The sequence below is a fragment of the Heteronotia binoei genome, chromosome 21, assembly GCF_032191835.1.
Source record: "Heteronotia binoei isolate CCM8104 ecotype False Entrance Well chromosome 21, APGP_CSIRO_Hbin_v1, whole genome shotgun sequence".
Classification (NCBI taxonomy): domain Eukaryota; kingdom Metazoa; phylum Chordata; class Lepidosauria; order Squamata; family Gekkonidae; genus Heteronotia; species Heteronotia binoei.
In genome coordinates this window covers 77,155,369-77,180,618 of record NC_083243.1, presented here as the reverse complement: position 1 = coordinate 77,180,618, position 25,250 = coordinate 77,155,369, and the positions used below count along the sequence as shown (strand labels likewise).

Genomic DNA, 25,250 nt, shown 5'->3' with positions numbered 1-25,250 from the left:
TACATAACAGACAGGGCGGGCGGGAGGGCCGATCGACAAAAGACTGCTGGGGGAAGCAGGAGCCAGCCGATAAAGCGGCTGGCCCCACCTCCCACATTGCGTGCCCAAACGGGCGAGCTCCGACTCCTCCCTCCCAGGGAGGCAAACAGAGCCGGCGCAGCCTAGCAGCTACGCTGCAGGCTGCTGGCTCACGATTTTTTGTACTCATTTCAGTAAATGAGCTTGTCTAATCCATCTGGAATGTTTATGTTAGAATGTAAACTGATTTTAGACCTCTTTCACTTTGTTTTCCTCCCAGTTAAGCCATGTTGTACTATGTGTACAGCATAAATGAGCTTTAGAAAAGGGGAAGAGTGTGGCTGTATTAGGGTTGCCAGGTCCAACTCAGAAAATATCTGGGGACTTTTGGGGATGGAGCTGGGAGACTTTCCCATTCCCTAAAACAAATAATACTGCAGTGCAGCATCCTCTGAATACAGTCATCATTTTCTCATCCCCCAGCAGCTGCAGTTCCACTAAATGAAAGAGAACACGCACACACACACTGTCACAAAACAGCCACAGTAAACACAGCAGGCACACACTTTTGTGATCTCACTGGGGCAATTTACTCACAGGAGTTGCTGAATGTAACCAGAGCTTTTTCTGAGCAGGAATGCATAGGAACGCAGTTCCAGCTGGCTTGGTGTCACGGGATGTGGCCTAATATGCAAATGAGTTCCTTCTAGGCTTTTCTTACAAAACAAGCCCTGAATGTAACCATCTGCTGTATTTCAACCAACTACTTCAGACTAACAGGAAAAAGAAAACAGAGCCGCCTAGGGGGTGTTCTTCCAAACAACCAGAGGGACTCTGCTCACTTCTCTTCCTTTCTCACATGCTTCACACATTCACCAGGAAGACTCAGTGACTCTGCCTTCTTGCCCCACCCAGTCAGCTTTCTTCTTGTTCAGATTTAAAGGCACACCACAGTTCAAAACACAGGCAGTCTGCAGGCTTAAGCCTACATAGATTTAAAGGCACATGGTGGCTGTTGGGGTGGGGCTTTCCCCCACCAGCCAGCTGTTTAGCAGTGAGGAGGAGCCTGCAAATCCAGGGGATCGCCTGCTGGGACCTGGGGGCTGGCAAGCCTAGGCTGTATTTGTATTTCAAGGCTCCACTGGAACTTTATAATAGATTATTTCTTCACTCCTCTCCCTGTTAGTTTTTTTTTTAAATGAGGAGCAACATTTCTTTTGAAAGCCCCATGAAGCTGCCGTGTACTGAGTTAGCTCAGTCATTTATCAACATTGGTTTTGCCCGGGGCTTTCTTTGTAACAGGAACTCCTTTGCATATTAGGCCACACACCCCTGATGTAGCCAGTACTCCAGGAGCTTACAGTAAGCCCTGTAATAAGGACTTTGTAAGCTCTTGGAGGATTGGCTACATAAGAGGGGTGTGGCCTAATATGCAAAAGAGTTCTTGCTACAAAAAAAGCCCTGGCCTACTCTAACTGGCAGTGCTCTCCAGGGTGTCTTTGCCATTCCAACTACCTGATCAGCCTGCTGGGCGGACTTGGGCCAGTCAGTCAGAACTCTCCTTGCCCCTGAGCAGCATCCTTTAACTGGAGATTACCATGGATTGAACCTGGGGCCTTCTCCATGCAAGGTAGATGCTCCGCCAATGAACCATAATCTTTACAACAGCTAGAATCCTAGATTAGGGAAATCAAATTCAGATCCTTGCTTAGACACAAACTCACTGGATGAATTAGAAGAGGTTGATTCAGCCAAACCTTCAGGAGGTAGCTTAACTGGATCCCATTATTGGAGTCCACTGGATTCCATGAGATTACATATGTATAGTTTAACTAACAGCCCAGACTTAAACAGAGGGTTTAGAAGGGTATAACTCTGTTTAGGATTGCACTGTGTGTTTGTAAAGTCGCTAATTCTACACTGATGAATCTCTAAAAACTGATGCTTTACACAAAGACAAATCTAAATTTAACGTTTCAACTGCTATCAGTGTTATAGCGCTAATTACCACTTTCAAGGGCCTCAAAAAACTACTAATAGTGTGGCAAGAAAAATGGCAGGATCAAGACAGAAGGAAATCTTTGAATATGTGTGCTTTCTTGTACCAGACAGCATGAGTTTAGACTGTATTCTTTCAGAAAAGATTGCAGGAAACCATGCATACTGAGGCCCATGAATGCATGCTGAGGCCAGTAGCGCAGAGTGGTAAAGCTGCAGTACTGCAGTCCAAACTCTCTGCTCATGACCTGAGTTCGATCCTGGCAGAAGCTGGGTTCAGGTAGCTGGCTCAAGGTTGACTCAGCCTTCCATTCCTCCAAGGTTGGTAAAATGAGTACCCAACTTGCTGGTGGGGGGGAGTGTAGATGACTGGGGAAGGCAATGGCAAACCACCCCATTAAAAAGTCTGCTGTGAAAACGACATGATGTGACGTCATCCCAGAGTCAGAAACGGCTGGTGCTTGCACAGGAGACTACCTTTACCTTTATACTGAGGATGGAGAAAATCTGGAAAGCAAATGATTAGAGAATGATGCTATCTGAATGCTCCCAAAACAATGTTCCAGTTTGGGACCAAAGACAGGGGAGGGAAAACACCTAGGGGAAGCAGTGTAGTCACAATAGTAGTAATATTTTCCCCCTATTGCAGCTTGCCTGGATGATCCTCCTCTCACCATTACTTTCCTGTTATCCAGTTCTCTGCTCTCTCTCTATCACTGCCACAAAAGAAAGCCACACTTAAGGCTAGTGTGGTGTAATGGGAGCCAACATGGCTTAATGGTTAAGAGCAATGGACTCTGATCTGGAAAACTGCTGCTGGTACAAGATCAGAGGCTCGATGCAGACTATAATTTTCATCAGCAGAATGAAAATTGCCTTCCTTCAACACATGATTCCCCACTTCTTCACATGAAGCCTGCTGGGCGGACTTGGGCCAGTCAGTCAGAACTCTCTTTGCCCCACTTACCTCACAGAAGAGAGGAAGGTAATGTGATTGTAGGCTGCTTTGAAACTCCTTTAGGTAGAGAAAAACAAATACCGATTTTGCACTAGAGCTTGTCCTGGGTGGAGAGCCCATTTGCCCCTGGTGCTTTTCTTCATTTTCGCACAAGCTGCTGCAGAGCTAGGAGTTGGCACGCCACTCTCCTATGGCAAGCAGAAACCGCTTGTAAGAGGATCTTCCTTACAGCAAGAAAGCGGTGCCCCAGCTCGCAGCTCCACAGCAGCTTGTGTGAAAACTGAGAAAAGCGCCGGGAGCAAAAGGGCTCTCCACCCGGAAGAAGCCTAGTGCAAAATCAGTCTCTTACCATTTTCGCACACAGCTTACCTCGCAGTCACAATCCTGTTCCCTCTGCAGCATCCGGTTGGATTTCCCACCATCTACGCCAGAGTTACAGGAAGTGTCGCAGCTTCTGCGTAGCAAACGTAAACTGGGTTTTAGCGGTTTACGTTTGCTGCGCAAAAGTCGCGGCACTTCCTGTAACTCCGGCGCAAATGGTGCGAAATCCAACCGGATGCTGCGGAGGGAACAGGATCGTGACTGTGAGGTTAGCTGTGTGCAAAAACGGTCAATGTATAAAAAACTACTCTTCTTCTTCTAGTGTGGCTACAACTGACTCTTGGCCAAGTGCTAAGAAAGGGAAGCCATTATGACCTCAAGGCATAATTTTACTGGAGAGATGCAGTCCACTGGTGGCACTAATAAAATGGCAGTTTTAGAGTAGCTTATAACTGATCTCCTTGGGTTAGCTGGAAACTAAATTGGCTATTTCCATCAATACCTACAAACCCTTCCTCACAGCATTGTTCCTCAGAGTCCCCTGTGTCCCAAGAGCAGCATTTAGAGGAGGTCAGTGGGCTGCAGTGGAATGAAAAAGGTAGGCAAATTTCTGCTAATGAAAACTTTAGTCTGGATCCAGCCCCTGATCTTGTACCAACAGCTATTGCCTCTGAGAGAGCAGCACTCCTACTCCCCACTCCACTTTCAACCCACTTTAACCTGCCTATCTGCCAACACACACAAGGAGATAATATAGTGATGTAAACACATGACAGGAATAGATGGGTGGAAACTGACAGTGTTAAAATAATTATAAAAATAGTCACACATCAGTGACCTGAAAACAGGAACCAACACGCAGGTGTCGGTGAAATAAATTAACAGGAAATCCCCCCCTTGGCCCTATGCATTTGCCTAGGGTGGCGGGCTGGGGTTGGTGTGTGTGTGCGCCAGATTAGGCTCTCCCCATGACTTCAAATGGAAAAACAATTATTTGCATTAATCTTGCTGGCCTGAATCATTCTCCGTCAGCAGAGCACTGTTTTTTAAGTTGATAATTTTTTATGGCCCACGAATGGTATTATAAATATCCATATGGCCCTTAGCAGAAAAAAGGTTCCCCACCCCTGCTGTAGGACATGGATGTTCTCTGGCATAGAGTTCTGTCAGGTGGGGGCCAGGGCCAAAAAAGCCCTGGCCCTAGTTGAGGACAGCCAGCTCTCTCTCAGCTAGGGACCACCAGTAAGTTTTTGTTCCCTGAGCACAGTGCTCTTCCAGGGGCATACTGGGAGAGGCGGTCCCAGAAGTACCTTAGTTCTCTCCCCACACATTAAGTCTGCAATACCAATGAATGATACTGTTGTACCTGATAGGTGTAAAAATTGTATCTATGATATAGTCTGGACACTCAAAGGACATGATGCATGTCTAAGGATGAGTAGAGTGTTTGTGGCTTGAGCAGTTCTATGATAGGCAGAAATTCAACACATGCTCACTTCTGCCTTCCTGCTTGCCAGGAAGAGCTGAACCTGCCTATTATTAAGCTAATATTATTTAATATAAACTATAATATATACATTGAATTGTTAGTTTTGTTCCTTTCTGTTAAAGAAATACAATAAACTGTTATATAACAGTTGTGAATGTACAGGGTCTCTGATAGTAGGAAAGGTATGCACTAATTATCACTTACAGCGTTATCTCTGCTTGTGAAATGTTTGTTTATTTTCTGTTTATTCCACCTTTGTTCCATCATGGAACTTAAGAAAACATACTTAGTTTTCCAGATCTCCCATCTGGATGCTGGCCAGATTCAGCAAAGGGGGTCTGCATCATGTAGCTTCAGATCATAATCTGGAATACTGGACTATATTGTAGCAAATGGACAAAACCCCCCTCCTCTCCAATCAAGGGGCTTTCCAAATGACAGAGGCACAGAAGAGCTGATGTGCAGATTCCTTTTATTGCTTTTTTTCACATTGAATGTGGGAAGGAGAAACAAACCCTTCACCCCCTTCTCCGTTCTCCTTCAAAATTCTTCCCCATAGTTACAACATCTTATACCTTTCTGTAAACAAAGGCCGACTCACAGATTGGCTACACCAGTCTTCGCCTTTGACATCCTGATTACATTCATTGGTCAAATAAGTCCCATATCCCAACTTTGAAGTGAAAGATGAATAGATATCACCCGGGGGCCGCTAATCTGGACCCCCATGCCCCACTTCACCATTCTTCATATTTGCGGTTTCTCCCCCTTCCCTGTTCGACTCCAGTGTAGGCCTTCTGGCCCAATTCCAGGATGAGCAAGCACAGAGCTTCTGCTGTAGCAGAGGGATTTGACCTTCTCCAAGAGATAAGCTCCCGGGGACTCCTGGAGGCAGAAAAGATAGCTTACTTTCCACCAAAAGATGTTTACAGAACAAAATGAAGATAACAAGTCTCTGCTAAAGAAGAGACTTCCTCTCATATCTAAAATGCTTAGCAAAGATTCTAACAGTAGCCCATTGTTCTTTGTTAGGACTTTGGAACCAAAATAATAGAAAACGTCCTATAATACTTTTAAGGTGAGCTCAGCAAATATAATACTGCAAATATAATACTTTGAACACATATATAATACTTTGTTAAGGCAGGTTAGTGCAAATGATCAAAATTAGTGCAATTCTATTTGGCACTCTGTCCATGTTCTAATGCAAATCTGAATCTACGTCCAACAATATTGTTGTTCTTAGTACAGAAGTTTCCATGCTGTGGCAGAGAGATGTACAGAGAATGGGACATATCAAATGGAAAAGTGCTTGGAACAAAAGTTGTATTTTATGCATATATTATATTCGGTGTTTAAACAATGAGATTTCTAAAGATTGGCTACACCAATATGAAGATTGGCATAGACTATTTGCCTCTGGAATTAAGATATATATGTTATGTAGGTGCTCTGTGTAGAAACACTGAGTTGGATCTGGATAATTTGAGTATCTTTAGAACAGAGATTGTTGTGAGGACTGAGATGATTTATGGCTACAGTTGCCAATTGGACTGGAAAGAAATGTCCTGTCCCTTAATAGAGGCTTAGTATGTGGAAGAGGGCAATTGAAACTTTTCTTTGCATGGAGGTAAACAAAATCCCCTGGTAAATAACATCCCATTAAGACAGGGCCCTTTTCTCTAGGACATTGGTGACCCTATTATGGCTAGAATTCTCGAACAACAGGGCAGAAATAAATAGTTGCAAAGAGAGGCTTTAACTCCTCCCTTGTAATCTCTGCTGATTTTTTTAAAAAACAAACCAAAAGGGGGATGTACTGATATCTCTTATAGAAGCCCTCTTCCTCAACATCACATTCAATGAAATGGTGGCAGTTAATCTCCTATATACTCATTGATTGTTGCTGGTTAGACAATGAAGCATCTTCCATTGCAGGGCTTGTTTTTCACTAGGACCTTCCCCTTAGGAACATATGAAACCCTACTTCAGATACTCCACTCTCTTCTGTGTCCTAGTTTGTTCCAGCTTTTAATAAGTTTGGGCACAATTTCTTGGATATCTATTTATTTGTTATTGTTACACTTAAGGTGGCACATTGTATTTCAGAGGGTAGGCATGTTGGTCTGCAGTAAAAGAGTTAGATTTGAGTCCAGTAGCGCCTTAGAAATCAACAACAATTTCAGGGTATAAGCTTTTGAGAGTCAAAGAAATTTCAAAGGGAAATTGAAACATGAGATTGCTGAACTCGAGTTAATTCACAGGTTCAGGACCCCCTGAGCTCAATTGGGACATAGGGTTTTTATCTCACTACAGATACTAATGTTCTGCCCCCAAGCATTTCCTCTCTGCTCTAATCAAGCTGATTATAATTTGCATAGTACCTGTGCATTCTTTACAGGCATTCTTTACAATAGCCGTCTCACTTTTGGACTCGAATAAAAGGACTCAGACCTTGTTTTCTACTCTACCGTGTCTGATAAAGGGAGCTTTGACTTGAAAGCTTGTCCTCTGAAACTCTTGTTGATCTCTAAGGTACTACTGGACTCAAATCTAACTATGGTGGGATGTCATTGTTCAGTAGGGTTGCTAGGTCCCTGCTGGCCACTGGCGGGGGGTGGGGTGGGTGGGTTTTTCACAACTAGGTTGGGAAACTCATGGAAATTTGAGGGTGGATCCTAGGGAGGACATGGCCCTCAGTAGGGTACAATGCCATAGAGTCCATCCTCCAAAGTATCCATTTTCTCCAAGGGAACTGATCTCTATGGTCTGGAGATGAGCTGTAATTCTGGGGGATCCTCAGGTCTCACCGGGAGCCTGGCCTCTCTATCATTCAGTAATAATCTGCCTTGATAAGGTCTAATTCGTTCTGATAGAAAGTGGGGTGGTAAAACTTTTCCTGGACTGTGCCAGTGCATATTGCTGACAACGGTAAAATATGACCCAACCAAGAAAAAACCTCCTAGTTGGTTTAGTTTCTCTTCCCCTCTCTTGGTGGTTGTGAAATATGACCTACCTGCAATGAGTGCAGTCTGAGGATCCTCAGAGAAAATCTTGTAACGGGAAGATCTTTCTTTATGCTGCCAGCAACAATGGTTTGGTTGTGTGTAGCAAGCCTACAGTCACTTTGATTACTAGCAGACTACAGCTAGCCTGTCAATAGGGCCCTCAATTTATATTAAGCAACTGGTAGCTCAATCTTGGGAACACACAAGTAGTGCATGGCTCAGCACTCAGATGTGTAGAAATATGGTAGGGATTGGAAATGGTATTGGCCAATTAATCCTACTGTGTAACAGACCCTCAGTCTCTTTCAAGATCTGCTGAAGTACTGAAAAACAAGAGAAGAAATTCATTTAGAACATTAGTAATGCATACAAAATAACAGCCATTAGGAAGAGAAAGGAATTTCTGAGTGCAAAAAACTCACCTGACTATGGAAGCAGAGGAAGTATTACTAAACTTCCAGCATTCTGGCACTTTCCAGTTTGGTGTAGTACTTAAGTGCATGGACTCTTATCTGGGAGAATCAGGTTTGATTCCCCACTCCTCCACATGCACCTGCTGATGTGACCTTGAGTCAGTCACAAGTTCTCTAAGAGCTGTTCTGCTCAAGAGCAGTTTCTGTCATTGCTCTCTCAGCTGCACCTACCTCATAGAGTGTCTGTTGTGGGGAGGGGAAGGGAAAGGGAAGGAAGATTATAAACTGCTCTGAGACTCCTTCAGGTAGTGAAGGTTGGGGAATAAATACAATCTCCTCCTCAGAGCCCTAGCCAGGATTTCATGTTTGGTGGGGCCTGAAGCAGCATTTTTTGTTTGAGGGGGACCAGAGGACCACCTGGTTTGGCGGTGATCAAAGGAGGCAGATTGGAGGCCCTCCAATGGAGGGGCCGTACAGATGGAAGGGGGGTTTGTCCCACAACTCAGGATGGTTGTAGAGGAGAGATATTTTTCCTTGGCATCCCCCCCGTACTATTCTTCTATGGTTGAGGTTCCCATAACTGAATTAGGATACAAGAGAAAATTCAGATGGCCAAAGAGCTCTTTTCTTCTTCCTCTTTCATCTCGGCTTATGGTGTCTCATTTTGCACACATTAGAAATATGGTGAATGATTAGGTCAAATGCTCACCAGTGATAGCAATACATTCTCTTACCACCTTAAAATCCATTAGAGTTTTAAAATGTTTTTAAAATCTCAGCTTCACCAACAAGTCACCACCGTAGGGGGAAAGGGAGGCTGTAATTAGGCTTTTCTAAATATGATTTTCAAGTTTTGGCACTTGAAAAAGGTATGGGGGAGAGGGGGGCAAGAGCACCTCATTCCACTACACTGTGAACCCAATCAGGAATGGGGTCTTTTGGCATTTTTTAAAAATCATCTCATTAGTTTTTAAAATTGTGGTGGCATCCATAGGTCGAACCCGTAGACACTGTCATGTTTCGTTTTGGCCCTCAGGTCCTAGCACAAGATAGGCTGCTCTTGACATCTTTGGGCTGTTGAACCAAGAAGAAAAAAGTACGGGCAACAAAGCAATAACTTTTCTTAGCTGACGATACCTCTGTTCTCCTAAACTTAAAATAAATCCTCTTCTCTATGAGAATAATAATTCCTTGGGCTAAAAAAGCAGGTAGAGTACAAGTAGAATACAAAAATTCCCATAGCAATCTGAGGTTAGATAAACCAGTTTTTCTACAGAAAGATTTTGAAGTCTCTTATTTAAGTTTTGTCCTTTTTCCTGTTGCAGTTTTTGTCCTTATTTTAATATTATATGGTTGTTTTCTGATTGGTTTGTATTATTGTTTAAAATTAATTGTTGTAAGCCATCAGGCAGATGTTTTTACAATTAACTTTTATCTGAAGAACTGACAACCATTTATTTTGTGTATTGCTTTAAAGATGGGATGTCAAAGAAGCTGAAGAACTGCCCTTTGTAAAAGATGATTTGGATAACCAGGTGAGGCTATGGAATATCTGTTTAGATGTTTGAAACAAGTTTGGTAACACAAATGTCTCATAAAACTAAAAACCATAGTGTTGTACTTTGCATTATTTCTCTAGCAGCACTACCATACCTTTTTATTTTCTCATAGTCACCAAGGGCCAAACTAGAAGGCACAGGTAGATTTGCAGTCAGTTTCTATAAGGCCTTTATGCCCCATCACTGTCACTAGGCTCCAAGAAGGAGGGGGACATGTGAGAGGAACCATTTATTCATAGATCTGGGATACATATGTGATGAGAGCAGTATGAGAGATCAAGCAATAGGGCAGGAGTCTGTCCCCATGGCCTCACAACCAAATGTGGCTCAATATAGAACCTGAGAAGGCTTTTTAAAAAGATATTGAAGTGTTAAAGTTACAATATGTTGGAAAGGTAGGTAGGATGGTAGAGTTACTGGTACGTGAACGGAAGAGCAGACAAAGATTTCTTGTGGAACTAAAGGGCATCTTCTTCATGGTCTCTGTGCTTCACACTCATGGGATAGAGAGCCTGCGCCGATCCCCGAATTGGTACCTAAAAAGCCCGGGATTTTTTTGCGCTTGGCACCAACGGGCATGCGCAGGCGTCCCAGTGTGCATGCTTACCAGCGCCAGTGCAAGGATCCCGCCAGTTCCTTTCTGATTGCTACGCTGAGAGGATCTCCTTTCGTGTCCTCGGTCGGTAAAGTAATCTTCGGATTATTCTTCTTGTTGTATATAGCCCGTTTGTTGTTTTCTTAGTGTAGTTAGTTAGTTAGTTGTTAGATAGTTAGTGCTGTTGAAAAAAAATTTGTTGGACTTTGCACTTCGGGGCCCCATTTTTCCCCTCAGAGTTTTTCCTGTGTGGGTTTTTCCTGGGCGACTATGGAAAGGCATTGGGTTTTTTTTAAGAGGTGCCGTTCCTGTGGAAAGAAAATTGCCCCTCCTGATGGCCACTCCCTCTGTCTCCTCTGTTTGGGTGAGGGACATCATGTTGATTCTTGCTTGCACTGCTTGAGTTTCTCCAAACAAACGCACAAGAATCGTGCAGCGAGACTTTTGGCCACGTTGGTGGAATCGGCACTTCATCCTCAGAAGATGGCATCAGGCCCGTTGGTACCAATGTGAGAGGCCGCGGCCCTGACGGTCACATCGCCGATACATCTCCGATAAGGACCGAGATGCAGGTTGAGCGCGGGCGTTCCACAAAACGACCATTTGAAGGGTCAGTAGACACCCCAGCTAAGAAACGTCGGGATGATTCTGGGACCCGATCATCCACACCGAAGAAGGTGAAGTCCAAGGAGAAGCGGAAGAAGAGATCGTCTCACACTCCTTCCCCTTCTCATGATGCTTGGAAATCGATGTCAGCCGCTCCACCTAGGAAGATCGTAGCCCTTCAGTGTCGAGAGGCAGTGCTTCGCAGCAGTTGCGTCTATCGGCATCGGAGCAAGAGATCGACCTTACTCAGTGATCCCACTCTTCTGGGTCGAGGCATCGGAGTGAGAGCGACTCTGTCTCGGAGGTTGAGGTGTCACCGCTGGATCAGGCGAGAGGTCGAAGAGAGCTGGAGCCATCTACCATAGCTCGCCACTTCCCACCGCTGCCACCATGGGATCAGCACCAGTGGCCCTCTCCCTATGCTTACCCTTACCCGCCATACCAATGGTACCCCCCGTGATTTTGCAGATTGGGATCAGCAATCAGAGGCATCCCATATGTCGAGGCTCTCACAGCATTCTAGGCAGCGTCCCTCAGCATCGATGTCCGTCCCGCCTGAAAGACGGCCTGAGCCTGCTCCGGCGGGGAGGGTGGGATATAAATAAAATGTGAATGAATGAAGAGATGCAGCGTAGTGGTGGAGGAAGTCCAGCCAAGGTCGTCAGTGTTGATCCGGTCACCCGTCAGAGCATCAGCGAAGACAATCACATCAGCCGTCTGCCTCCGCTGCCACTCCTGGCTTAGGTCAACGGCCCTCCAGCAAGATACCAGGGCTTTCGTGAAAGATCTGCCCTTCAAGGGTGAAGGCCTCTACAGCTCGACCACTGACAATGCTCTCCAGGAAATGGATAAAAGCATAAAAACCTCCAGGAACCTGGGTGTCCCGGTGTCTTCCAGAGCTGCTAAACCAAAACAGTGGCACAAACTTTGGTCCAAGAAACCATATCAAAAGTTCTCCCCGGAACAGCAGTGGAGACCTTGCTCTGCCCAACCTGAGAGTAGGTACAGGGGGAACAATAGAAACCGATATGCTTCAGCACAGACCACTGGCAAGTCCAAGGGCGCTCGCCCCCAAAAGCAGGGCCTTTGACTTTCTGGTAGCACACGTCACCGTCCCCACGTCTTCTTCATCTATCCGCCTCCGCCCATTCCTGTTGGCCTGGGAGTCTATCTCTATGGACAGGTGAGCGCTTTCCATCGTCACGGAAGGCTACAAAATAGATTTTGCTCAGATTCTGAACCAATTGTGGTAATCACCACACACCCTTCCTCACCTCTGCTGGCGGAGGTGAGCAACCTCCTACAGAAACAAGCCATAGAATGAGTCTCGGTGGAGGCCAGGACAGGAGGCTTCTACTCTCGTTACTTCCTGATTCCCAAGCGGGATGGGGGTCTGAGACCAATCATGGACCTTCAGAATCTGAACAAGTTTATTCTGTACCAGAAGTTCAGAGTGTCCACTCTGCAAACAATTCTGCCCCTCGGCAACCAAGGGGACTGGATGGCAACGCTGGACCTCAAGGATGCCTACTTCCACGTCAGGATCCATCCTGCATTCAGATGTTTCCTTTGGTTTGCAGTAGGTTCTCAACACTTCCAGTTCAAGGCCCTTCCGTTCGGTCTGTCCACTGCACCTCGGGTGTTCACGAAGATGATGAGCGTTGTGGCTGCTCATCTCCGGCTTCAAGGGATAATTGTCTTTCCATACATCGATGATTGGCTCCTTGTGGCGGAGTCGAAGGCGAGTTTGTCAGACCATATTGCCACTACTCTTCGTCTTCACACCTTAGGTCTGCAGGTCAATTTGGAGAAATAACATCTTACTCCATCACAGACAGTTCAGTTCATAGGGGCTTTGCTGGATACGAAACTTCATTGCACTTTTCTGCCTCAGCAGAAAGCGATGGACATTATCAACCTTGTCAAACTTCTGCAGAGTCGAAAGTGGGGCATGATGCAGCAGCTGCAGTGGATGCTGGGGCTGATGGCAGCGACTACAAGCGTGCTGCTCTTTGCGATGAGAGGCTTACAACTTTGGTTTCTTTGTCAGTTTCGGCTGTTAAGAGACTCACCTCGAAAGAGGTTTGTAATTCTACCTGTGACACTTCGAACACTGCAGTGGTGGAAATCAAAGGACAACATTTGTCAGGGAGCTCCCTTCCACCTACCTGCACCAACAGTGATGATCACAACAGATACGTCTTTGTGGGGTTGGGGGGCTCACATGGACGCTCTGTGTGTGGGGGGCCCTTGGCCTTCCCAATTGACTCACTGTCATATAAATTACCTGGAACTGCTGGCAGTTCACTTTGCTCTTTGATCCTTCCACCCCATGGTGGCGGGGAAGGTTGTTGCTCTGCTAACAGACAATACTACTGCCCTGTGCTACATCAACAGGCAGGGAGGGACAGTCTCTCGACGGCTCTGTGCGCTGGCACTGGAACTATGATCAGAGTGCCTGGACCACGACATCTTTGTGAAGGCTGCGCACCTCCCAGGGGTGCTCAATCTGCGAGCAGACTCGCTAAGCAGGTGTGCATCTTCCCCGCACGAGTGGAAGATACAGTGGTGCTTTCTTCAACCCATGTTTCAACTCTGGGGGTATCCTCAGGTGGACGTGTTTGCCACAACCAAGAACCAGAAGTGTCCTCTGTTTTGTTCCAGAGGGGGCACGGATCCAGAGTCGTTGGGAGATGGTCTACTATTCCCGTGGGAAGGTCTGTTCCTATATCTGTTCCCACCTCTGCCACTGTTGACAAGAGTTGTCAACAAGATCGCAAGAGAGTGACCATGCTGCATTCTGGTGACTCCCTGGTGGCCTCGGCAGAACTGGTTCCCGATCTTGCTCCAACTGGCGAGGAGGGTTTTCTACCAGTTTCTGGTGGAACCGGATTTTCTATCAGCTCAGGATGGTCATGTATTCCATCACAACGTGCCCCACCTGAAGCTGACAGCGTGGTTCATCGACCCTGTGAGTTCTCCAGCAGAGTGCAATACGTTTTCCTGAATAGCAGGAAGCTGTCTATCCACACTTCCTATGATAGGAAGTAGCGTAAGTTTCTTCAGTTTCTAGTTGATCCTACAGTTTCACCCCAAAGGGTGGGACTATCAGTGATTTTTGAATTTTTGTTATCTCTGGTGGATGCTGGCCTTGTTTTTTCTTCCATTAAAGTTTATCTGGCAACAATATCTGCGTTCCATGAACCAGTTGAGGGACATTCAGTTTTTGCACACCCTCATTCTAAGAGATTTTGAAGGGTTTGCTTAGGCTTCATCCTCCTTCGAGATCACCCCCACAGTTGTGGGATTTGACTTTAGTGTTGGACAGGCTGACTCGGCGTCCTTTTGAGCCCAATGGCCACATGCTCGTTACAGCTTCTATCTTGGAAGACTGCTTTTTTGGTAGCCATCACATCAGCACGCCGTGCAGGGGAGCTCACGGCTATGCGTTGTGACTACCCATATCTAGTTTTTCAGGCATCTGGAGTGTTCTTAGCTCCTGATATTTCCTTTCTCCCCAAGGTGGTTTCTCAGTTTCACCTTAACTTGGAGGTTTGGTTGCCCACCTTTTATCCTACACTTTCCTCGGATGAGGAACGTAGGTTGCATGCTCTAGATGTTAAGTGTGCCTTATTATTTTATTTGGGTCGCTCCAAGAGTTTTCGTAAGGACCAGCATCTTTTTGTTTCTTATGCTGCTCCTAAGTTAAGTTCCAGAATCTCATCTCAGCGGCTTTCAAAATGGCTCACTGAGACTATTAAACTGTGTTATTTGTTGGCAAAGAAGCCGTTACCTGGGCCTATTCACAGACACTCTACAAGAGCAATGGTGACGTTGGTGGCATTCCTGAAAGACAGATGTTTGCAAGGCTGCCACCTGGTCCTCTCCGCATGCCTTTATGAAGCACTATGTGCTGTATGTGCATGCTCAGCAGAGGACTCGTCTGGGAGCTGCGGTGCTGCAAGCTGTTTCTTCTGGTTGACCATCTTCCCGCCTCCAGGTATGTCTTGCTTGCTAATCTCCCATGAGTGTGCAGCACAGAGACCACGAAGAAGATAGGTTGCTTACTTGTAACTGTAGATCTTCGAGTGGTCATCTGTGCATTCACACTACCCACCCTCCTTCCCCACTGCTGACGGTCTCCCTCCAGTAGGAGCTTCCAAAGGTCAGGAAGGAACTGGCGAGATCCTCATGGTGGCGCCGGTGAGCATGCACACTGGGATGCCTGCGCATGCCCGTTGGTGCCGAGCGTGAAAAAATCCCGGGCTTTTTAGGTACCGATTCGGGGATCGGCGCAAGCGCTCTATTGCATGAGTGTGAATGCACAGATGACCACTCAAAGATCTACAGTTACAGGTAAGCAACCTGTCTTTCTTAGCAGTGATGGAGGTGAACAGCACCAGTAGGCCAAGTGAAGTTCATGCACAGATTTATGCTAGTGTGCTAAAACAGTCATGCAGGATGTTCCAATGTATATTTATTACTTATTATGAGTTCTGGTGTGTGCTGCTTTCTAATAAACAGTTCACAACAACCAATGTATGGGCTAGACAAACATTATAGATTTTCAGTCAACATGTTAATGTTCAGTAATGTTAAATTTTATATTTTTAGTTAGGTAAATAGGCTTGTGTATACTGACTCCTTGTTGATCTCTTACTCTGAATGTTGTTGGTGTTTGGCTTTTTAATTATAAAGGGTTGATAATCCCTGGTGTAAGGGAAAGGCTAACTGTTGCTCTGGAAGCATAGAAATTGGAATGACAAGTGATTATAGGCCATGAAGGAACGCACAGGAATATGGTTCCACCTGGCTTGGTGTCAGGGGGTGTGGTCTAATATGCAAATAAGTTCCTGCTGCAAACCATTCACCAGAGATGTGGCCTAATATGCAAATGAGTTCCTGCTGGACTTTTTCTTTAAAAAAGGCCTGATTCTATTTATTTAACATTTGTTGTTCAGTCGCACAGTCAAGTCCAATTCTTTGCGGCCCCATGGACAAAATCGCGCCAGACCTTCCTGTCTTCCACCATCCTCTGAATTTATTTAACATAGTAAGATTCTATTATGATGCTACAGCTTTCTCACCTGTAAAAAGTAATCAGTTGCTAATTACTGATATTGGTAACTTTGGGTGAGTAGTCTTATGTTGTACATAAACGCTTAAGAAGTACAGAGCAGAATATTGTCTTTTTTTCATTCTAGAGACTCCCTAGAATAGAACAACTGAAGAATCAATCTCTGATCAGTGAGTCAGTAAAGGAACACAATTGCACCACAAGATTAGATAAGAATGTTAAGCCACAAGAGGCCCAAGATAACCACAGTCTTCTCATGCCACAAGCTCAAAGATGTGGAAAGAGCCCATTTGCAGATGAAGGTCAGGGCTCCAGTGGAAAGACCAGGAAGTGCCTTGCTGAAGAAATGCTTGCCTTTGGCATGGATGGCCCTGAGGCAGAATCCAAGCTCAGAAATACAATTGGGGCTGATCAGTCCCCCAAAGGCCGCTGTATGAATAGCAGCTCTTGCCAGGGGATGGCCCAGAATGTAATGCAGACTTCTGGATGTGCCATTAAGGAAATCAGTTCTGCAGAAAATGACTTAGCCCAAAATACACACTTTGAAAAGAACCCTAGTGAGGAGTGTGCAGAAAACCATAGTGAGCTGCTGTTAAAGGCAGAAGTGGATGCTGGAAGTGAAGGACTGTCACCAGCCACACAAGCAGAAGGAGAGACCCAAACTCTGGGCCTCAAGATGCAAAGAATCTCTGAGAAAGAAAATGATACCACTGCCTGCCTTGTACACAGGGAGGAGTTCTGTTCCCTAAATCAAGAAATCCCAGACAAAACTAATGCATTTGTACAGGATGGAGCAAAAATGAGGAACAACAGACAGGACCAATCTGAGACATGCAATAAGGAAGCAAAAAATTGAGGAAATGATGAGTTCCGAGAGCATGAAGGTGAGTGCATCCTAATTCATTCTATATGGCATTTTTATGTATGTATATAGATTTAGGAGGGAGGGAAGGCAGCATGGTATAGCCTGATCTCATCAGATCTTGGAAGCTAAACAGAGTCAGTACTTGGATGGGGGACCACCAAGGAAGGCTCTGCAGAGGAAGGCAATGGCAAACTACCTCAGTGCATCACTTGCCTTGAAAACCCACTGTGAGGGCCACCCTAAGTTGGCTGCAATTTGACAGCACAGTATGTAGATTTAGAACCTCTCTGTACCAAGGCTCAGAACTGCTAAAATAATTAGGCACAATGGCATAATTATCTAGGAAATTCTGCTACAAAAGGCACCACTGAAATGAATCAAAGCAATGCAAGAACATGCTAACACTTCTGTCTGTTGTCTCTCTGTTTATCTAGTATTTCTGCTTCACCTTTCCAGAATCCTGACTGAGATGGCTTGCAAATAAGAACAATGCTGTACTTTGCATTACTTCTCATAAAAATATCTTATGTTATCAATGTAAAAAACAAACAAGCAATTAAAAACCAGCCAGGGATGCAAGAACAGCATAAAACAACTATTAAACTTGCACAGGAGAACATCCTATTAGATTTTACCCAGGAAAGCTTCTCCCTAAGAGATGACAATCTGAAGGTCAATCCAGTGGAGATGCTGGAAGATTTCCAATACTCCTTTGTCAGTAGGAACTGGGTGAGTTTTTGGATCAGGACCATGAATGTGCTGTTTAGCTTTTCCCTCTGTGCAGAATCATCCCCAAGCACCATGGCTGTGATCCAAAGCAGGGCCTTCTGCAGCAGCTACTTCTGAAAGGAAAACACATGGGAAATTTAATCATGGATCTTCCAGCATCTAGTTTAGTTTGTCTGTAACTGATTTCAGTCCAGGATTTATCCCATTCCAATCCCATTTATTTAGCTGGCTCAGCTGCTGGTTATAGGTCAAAACACATATTTTCAAGTGTCGCCACACATGTGAGCCAGCAATTTCTTGTGACTCCAGACAAATCTCTCCTCACCCCCAAGCAGTCCCTGATCTCTTTCAATGGAGACTGGATTCAATGGATTGGTAGTGTGCTTTTTTTTTTTTTGGTGCAGGTTAATTTGTCTGAAATTGCTTTAACTTGAGTAAAATGTCAAGGTTCCTTCTGATGAGACATTGCCCACAAGTTGACAGGTCTTCCTTCTTCATACTGGCATCCATTAATGGAGTTCTTGTGCCAGTAATAGATTTCATGTACAAGGCTATTAGCAGGCAGTGATTTGTAGCAGTGATCTATTTCTATCAGGGAACAGCTTGGGAACTCTTGCCTTTAAATCTTTGCTACAAGAATCCAGTCTACCAGTACTGTTTCTCTCAATGGATGAAGAAATATCATGAAATGATACTGTGAAATATTGACTCGCAAGAATCAAACTTTCTCCATTTGCCTCTCCTGTGCACCTTTGAAACACAAATATATATTTAATACAAAGAACTATACATAGACTAGTGTAGACCAGTGATAGTGCATAGAGATCCGAAGCAGGAAGAAGACAAATTTCCTCCCCTTTTTTTGCCTTTGTTCCACCATCCCATCTTGGAGGTGCTTGCCAGAAGGTGTCTCTTGAGCAGAGGTCACCAGTGCTGCTGCCGCTGCTGCTGCTGCCAGAGCAATCTTGAGAAATCCCCAACTTGAAAAGGATTGTTCTGGCATTGGCCTTTTGGGAGCCACTTCCATGGAAAGGGCTGTCTGGGATCCAGTGGTTTCTTCCACAGGAGAAAGAATGCCGCAGAAATCATGAATTGCTGGTCTCATCTCCTTCAGACTCTTCATACCCTTACAAGACTTACAAACTGTACATACTCAAGGAGCATGTGCCGTAGACATCATCATGGAAGACTACTGACTTTTCCTCTTCTGGCAATTTGTGAGACAAACCTGATAGAGTGTTGTTTTAAAGAAATTATTGCAGCATTTCTAAAGCTTGGGGCATGTAACAGTTATAGAAGACAGCACAATTTTTAAAAACCTAGCAGAGAGCCAGTTTGGTGTAGTGGTTAAGTGTGCGGTCTCTTATCTGGGAGAACCGGGTTTGATTCCCCACTCCTCCACTTGCACCTGCTGGCATGGCCTTGGGTCAGCCATAGCTCTGGCAGGGGTTGCCCTCTCCAGCCCCACCCACCTCACAGGGTGTCAGTTGTGGGGGAGGAAGGTAAAGGAGATTGTGAACCGCTCTGAGACTTTTCGGAGTGGAGGGCGGGATATAAATCCAATATCATCTTCTTCTTCTTCAGAATAAACTAGTTTACACCTTCAGGACCAAGAAGGAACAAAAAAGCCCAGTACTTAGGAATAAGGGCCAAACTAGGCACAGTGTTGAAGGCTGCTGCAGGTGGGTGGCCATGTTGATCTGAAGCAATAGAGCAAAGTTAGAATCCAGTAGCACCTTCAAGACCAAGAAAGTTTTATTCAGAGCTTTTGTGTGCCAAGCACACTTTGTCAGAAAATGGAATTGAACTCAATGAACAGTCCTATGTATAGAGAATGTTGAAGACTGTGATTGAATTCTTTAAATAGCTTGTGAGTAGGGGGCTGCTTGAATTGGAACTTCAGTGGCAGGTGGAGGGGGGAGGTTAACTGTCACCTCACACCCTTTCCCCGATGTAAATTAGTCATACGGTAGTGCTATTTTACCTTGAAGGGAAGAATGTTAATTTCCCTTATGTATTTCTAAACAAGGAAAATAGTGTTGGCAGGGGCCTGTGTTCATAGATGAGATCAACCAGATTCCAATCATCCACCTTCCCCAGAGTTCATATCTATAGAAGTTTAACATGCTATTGATCATGGATTTCTAAACTTTCATCCAGGTTTTCCTTATGAGTTGCTTTGGACATGCTTGTCATTAGAATCCTCCACTTGCAGAAAATATTAGCAGTTTGTCCTTATTGCTAGGAAGGCACTTCATCTTCAGGCATAGAGGCAGGATAGAAGACAATGGAAGGAAAGGGAGAGAGAAGAGGTACCAGGATGCTCTCCTGTCATTTTTACTAAGTAAAACACTTTGCAAGGTACTTGAGATGGCTGATAGATTTTCTTTTCTTATGCTCCCTGATGAAAGAATTATCATGTGAACATATTTATGTCCTTTCCTTCTTCATGCCATACCTCTGCAAGAGCCTTAAACTGTCAGATTACTGAAACAGTCAGAAAAATAAAGAATAATCTCATCCCATTTTGCAATGATTGACATATCCTGTTAAAAAGCCCAGTTGTTTCTCTAGTGTGTAAGCCCATAGCTCTTAGACTTTCCATTTCAACTTTGGTTTGTGCTTGTTTTAAAGAACATGACACTCTAACACTCCTAAAAGAGGTTTCATTCTCATGATTCATGAATAGATTAAGAAATTGTTTACATGAAGATTTTGATAGCAGTTTTATTGAAATTAACATTCTTTAGATTTGCACTGGGTCATTATCATTGCAGCTAGGGGAATGGAAGATTTTTTCCCCACTGAGACTTTAAAAAATACATATTACTGAATCATTTACTGAGCATTCAGTTTTCAGTGGCAGCTGGTCAGATGACTTGATGTTCCCCAGCAAGCCATAAAGGGCAGCAAAGTAGCACTGAAGCCTTTCATTAAATTTTTATCTTAAATGAACTGTAAATGTACTAAGCCAAGGAGCTTCTCCTTGATAAGACATTGATCTTGGCCATCTCTGTACCCTCTGTGTGCCCATCCTAAAAGCTTCATTTATGCTCTGTGTTCCACACTTGCATTTGGCACCAAGAATCAGAGGTGCTGGGCACTTGGGATTTAGTCAGTGGGTCAATCTGATAATGGATTTAGTGCTAGTGGCTGGAGCATTGTGCTAAGGGAGAAGCAGCACTGCGAAGCAGAAATCACACTGGCGTCAAGTTTGGATATGGATGTGTAAAGAGTTTGACTGCGTAAAGGATGGTGCAAGAGAATGGGCATGCATGTATGTGAAGAATATTAGAATACATGGCAGCAATCAACGGATTCACCAGCCACCATAAATGGCAGATATACAGGACTGGTGGGGGCCTGTTGGCTGCTTGTAAACTGGGCAGGGAGGGTGATGCTGGTGATGGATGTGTAGTAAAGCAGTACCATGCTGGAGCTCGACTGCTAGAAGAATAAAAGCTTTCAAGACTCCTCTTCAAAGCAAAATGAGAATCAGGAAGGTGTAGTAATTTAAAGTAGATTTTGAGCTCACAGACAGAGCAAATTTGTTAAATAATGCAAATGCTAACCCATTTCAAGTAGCGTCTGGATTGCAGCATGGGAATTAACTTGAAGTGCCTTTTGTAGATTGTTTGTGCTTTGTGGAATCCAAGAACCATCAGTGTGGTGGTGGTTTTTCTAAAAGACAATTCCTTAATATTCTTGAACATATGAACATATGAAGCTGCCTTATACTGAATCAGACCCTTGGTCCATCAAAGTCAGTATTGTCTTCTCAGACTGGCAGCGGCTCTCCAGGGTCTCAAGCTGAGGTTTTTCACACCTATTTGCCTGGACCCTTTTTTGGAGATGCCAGGGATTGAACCTGGGACCTTCTGCTTCCCAAGCAGATGCTCTACCACTGAGCCATCGTCCCTCCTCTTGTCTTTGTTTGCACAGTAAAGTTTTCATTTTGAAAGAAATGCTATGCTTTAAAACATGAATGTACACTTTGTGCCACCAAAATTTGTCCAATCATTATAATCACATTATTTAAAAAAGGACTGAACTGGGAAAGTGTAACAGAACAGGGTCATACAATTTTTCTTTCAGGGAACATATAAAGAGAATGCTGCCTTTATTTAGAAGCTTTCATTCAGTTTCAGTCTTCTACCAAAAGAACATCTCCCTTGACCTTTGGGTTCTGCTTCTCACAATAGTCAGGTACAAGTTCAACTCTTGTTGTCTTTTCCCCATTCTTCTTCTTAGTGCAAACAGTAAATGCAGGAGGATCGTGCTCAGTGGGGAGGGATGAGAAAGAAGAGCTTCCTTTCACAAAAGCCCTTTACAAATGGCACAAGAACAAACAGCTTCAGTACATGCAAATAGAACCCCAGATATTTTCAGGAATGCCTTCATGCATACTGTGAAGGAATAGGCTTGCAAATTTTCCCCTGTTTTTTCCTGATTGGACCATGGGAAGTCAGAAGAATGTAATGGCCACTCAAAGTCTCTGCTTGACAATACACTCCTCCTAACTCTCCAAGAATGCCAGTTACAAGCTGTGTAATCAGCACCACCAGTGACTCTTAGGATAGTCTTCTGCCAGATGGAGTCATACATCTAAGACTCCATACATGCACTGCTGTTTAGAAGTCCCACACTTCGTTGCTTCTCCGATTATGCTTCTACAAGCAATTGTGGGGAGCTATATCACAACTTCATAATTTAGAACTGGCCTACTTCAGGGATGGCAAGCTTCTCAATTGACCCTCCCCAGTACCACCCTTTAGATAGCATGATGGAATAGGAGTGGTAAATTTTCAGAGTTTAGACTTAGAGAATTAAAAATTTAAGAATGTTTAATAAAGGAATAAAAGAATATACATGTGCTGTTCAAACTTTCGGACCTAGCAAGGGAAGAAAGAAAATGTGAAAACACACTATTTTCTCTCCCTATACTAGGCACTTTATAAATGATGTCTAACTTAGGACAGGCCAGCTTTATTTGATGTCATCATTATCCTAGATTTCCAGGTTGGGACACCTCTCCATTGTGTGGACAAGATGGAGTCCCCAGGCCATCCCACTCATGCCGCAAAAATCTACCACTTCGAAGTGGTAGCTTTTTGCAGTGTGAGTGGGACAACCCTCAGACGGGTTGGGGGCAGGATGTGCGCATTTGGTCATGCTTTTTTGGTCTGCCCACATCCCATCTGTGTGCTGGCTCAAAATGCCCGTCTGGACCCAGCCGAAGAAGAGTTTAGTTTCTAACCATTTGTCCGTTAGCAGTCTCTGTCCCTTTTAGGTGTAACCTGGCAGCACAGTGTGAATGAGTAGCCATTGCCCTGCTTCAGCAGTGCCACTGGAATAACCAAAAGTTGATTTGTTCTTTGTAGGAGCTCCTTCCCCCCACTCCCACCCATCTGCCAGCTATGAGTTTGCAGCTGGGCTCCTGTACATGGACCAGATATAATCAAAATGAATGCAATATTGGGGTTCATTCTGGCTGGGGGGGGGCATTTAGACACATATACCAATGCTGTACATACATAGAAAATATATCCCATTCATACCAAATGGCAAGCACATATGTTGGGAGGGTCACACATAACTGCTAAGCACAGTTGGAGCACCAAAACTGAAAATCTGAAAAGGGTTAAAGCAGGGGTGTCAAACTCATTTGTTATGTGGGCCAGATCTGACATAAATGAGACCTTGTCAGGCTGGGCCATGTGTATCATAAAATATAATGCCAAATAGCAGAGATATAAATGTTATAAAGGACACAAACACAATTAAAGAGTTTTTTAAAACTTAAAACATGCTTAAAACATTGGCCCTCTTGCAATATTTTATTTGTGTCTGAAAACTGACACCTCTAAATTATCACATCAAATCTGGAGACAATGTCTATGCTATACCAATCTTGAGTATGCTGTTTGGATGTTGTTCAGGTGTGCAGCTGTAAGTTGCAAACCCACTTTTGATTTATTGACATTCATTACAGAAATCTCATGGTCCACTCATGGCTTTGAGCCTAAGACCCAGAGGGCACTGCAAGTTTTTGTACATAAGTTGCTTTGTGTGCTGGTCAAGAACATGTGAAGACATCATGGCACAGACTGAGGGCTATGTATTTGTCTACAAAACTATAGTCTTCCCTAGAAAAATAACTACGACTCCTATGAGGCAGTGCAAGAATACAGAGACAGCAAAGTATAGTGGTCAGTATCAGCCTACATATCTGGAAAGCCTATCCCCAGACTGCAAAGGAAATGTACTGGGTAACTTGGTCTGGACACAATCAGCCTAATCCATCTCACTGGCTGGTTGTTATTCCTCATCTAAATAGTTCACATTGCTTCCCCACTAAGAAAGACTGGATCACGAAAGCAAGAATATAGTGAAAAGGGGGAGGTAAACCCAGTTGCACCCAGGAGAGCCCTGGCATAAGTAACCAACAAAACACACTCTGTGTGTGTGTGTAACAAAGCAAAAAGCTCATACCTTGAATAAAACTTTGTTGGTCTTAAAGGTACTCTCTCCCATGTGATCCAGAAACTGGGCAAAGGAAGCTCTCACTCTTTCCCTCCCCCCATTTCCTCCCCAGGGGATGAGGAGAATGAGCCTCAGCCAATAGAAGGAAGAGAGGCTTGACTCAGTAGCTCTGCTGTGCAACTGAGAGAACCTGGCAAAGCAATCTCTCCCTCCCTCCCTTCCTCCACAATGGAGGAGCCTCAGCCATTGGAGAAAATAGAGGTTTTGCTCTGTAGCTCCTATGCAATTGAGCAAGCCTGGCAAAGCAAGCTGTGATGCAGACAGAAGCAAGAGAGAGGGAGAAGGAAGCAGATGACAGCTGTTGCTCGAGGTCCTGATACAGCCCTCAGGTCAAATGTTTGACACCCCTAGGTTAAAGTATTGCCATGGTTTTACAAAGCAGAATCTCTGTGTGATGGCTGCTGGAGGCAACCGCAGTCTGGCATTAATGCACTTACACTGCATCAGGAATGAAGATGTAAAGCAATAAAAGTATAAAACAGACACACATGGGACAGCACAACATAAAAAGTTCCACTGTGAGGGAAAATGATGTATTTCTGAATGACTATGTCCAGACACTATCCCAGGATTTGAGAGTTTCTCCTTAGTGTTTTTGACTTGCTTAGCCAACTTTAAAATCCATACACTGGTGGTTTGTTAATATGCTGTTTCTTTTCTAATAATTACACATTTTGCATTTTTATCCCATTCTTAATGTGTTTGGGGAAACAAATATCTACTTGTAGTAGCTTCTTTTCTGAAGTCTTCTTTTGCAAAATAAAATTGTCAAGAGGTTTGTTATCCTCACCCATGAGATGTTTCAAGTCAAATTTCACTCATATAGGAGAAAGTACCCCCATTTTACAAGTAATTGTAAGCACTACATATTTCTATCTCCAGATTTTTCTTCTCAGTTATTTGGGTTGAAATTGTTCTTGCCAAATTCCAGGCACATAGGAGATAGTGACCCATTTTAAGAAGCACTTAAGCCTCCTATTTGGACAAATACAAGAATCTGTCACTTGACATGTGAATTTTCATTCTTTCATTGGGATTCACTTTTCAAATAAAAATGTAACGTCAGTAAAT

General features: G+C 44.2%; 1 protein-coding gene across 1 annotated transcript in view; it reads left to right on the top strand.

The window, feature by feature from the left end:
- CCDC9B (coiled-coil domain containing 9B) overlaps positions 1-16,898 on the top strand; it is a 126,470-nt gene extending 109,572 nt beyond the window's left edge. Inside the window, exons 11-12 of the mRNA XM_060262346.1 lie at positions 9,683-9,740; positions 16,170-16,898. Coding sequence (XP_060118329.1) covers positions 9,683-9,740; positions 16,170-16,898 — 787 coding nt within the window. The remainder of the gene's footprint in view (positions 1-9,682; positions 9,741-16,169) is intronic.
- Positions 16,899-25,250: the final 8,352 nt, after the last annotated feature.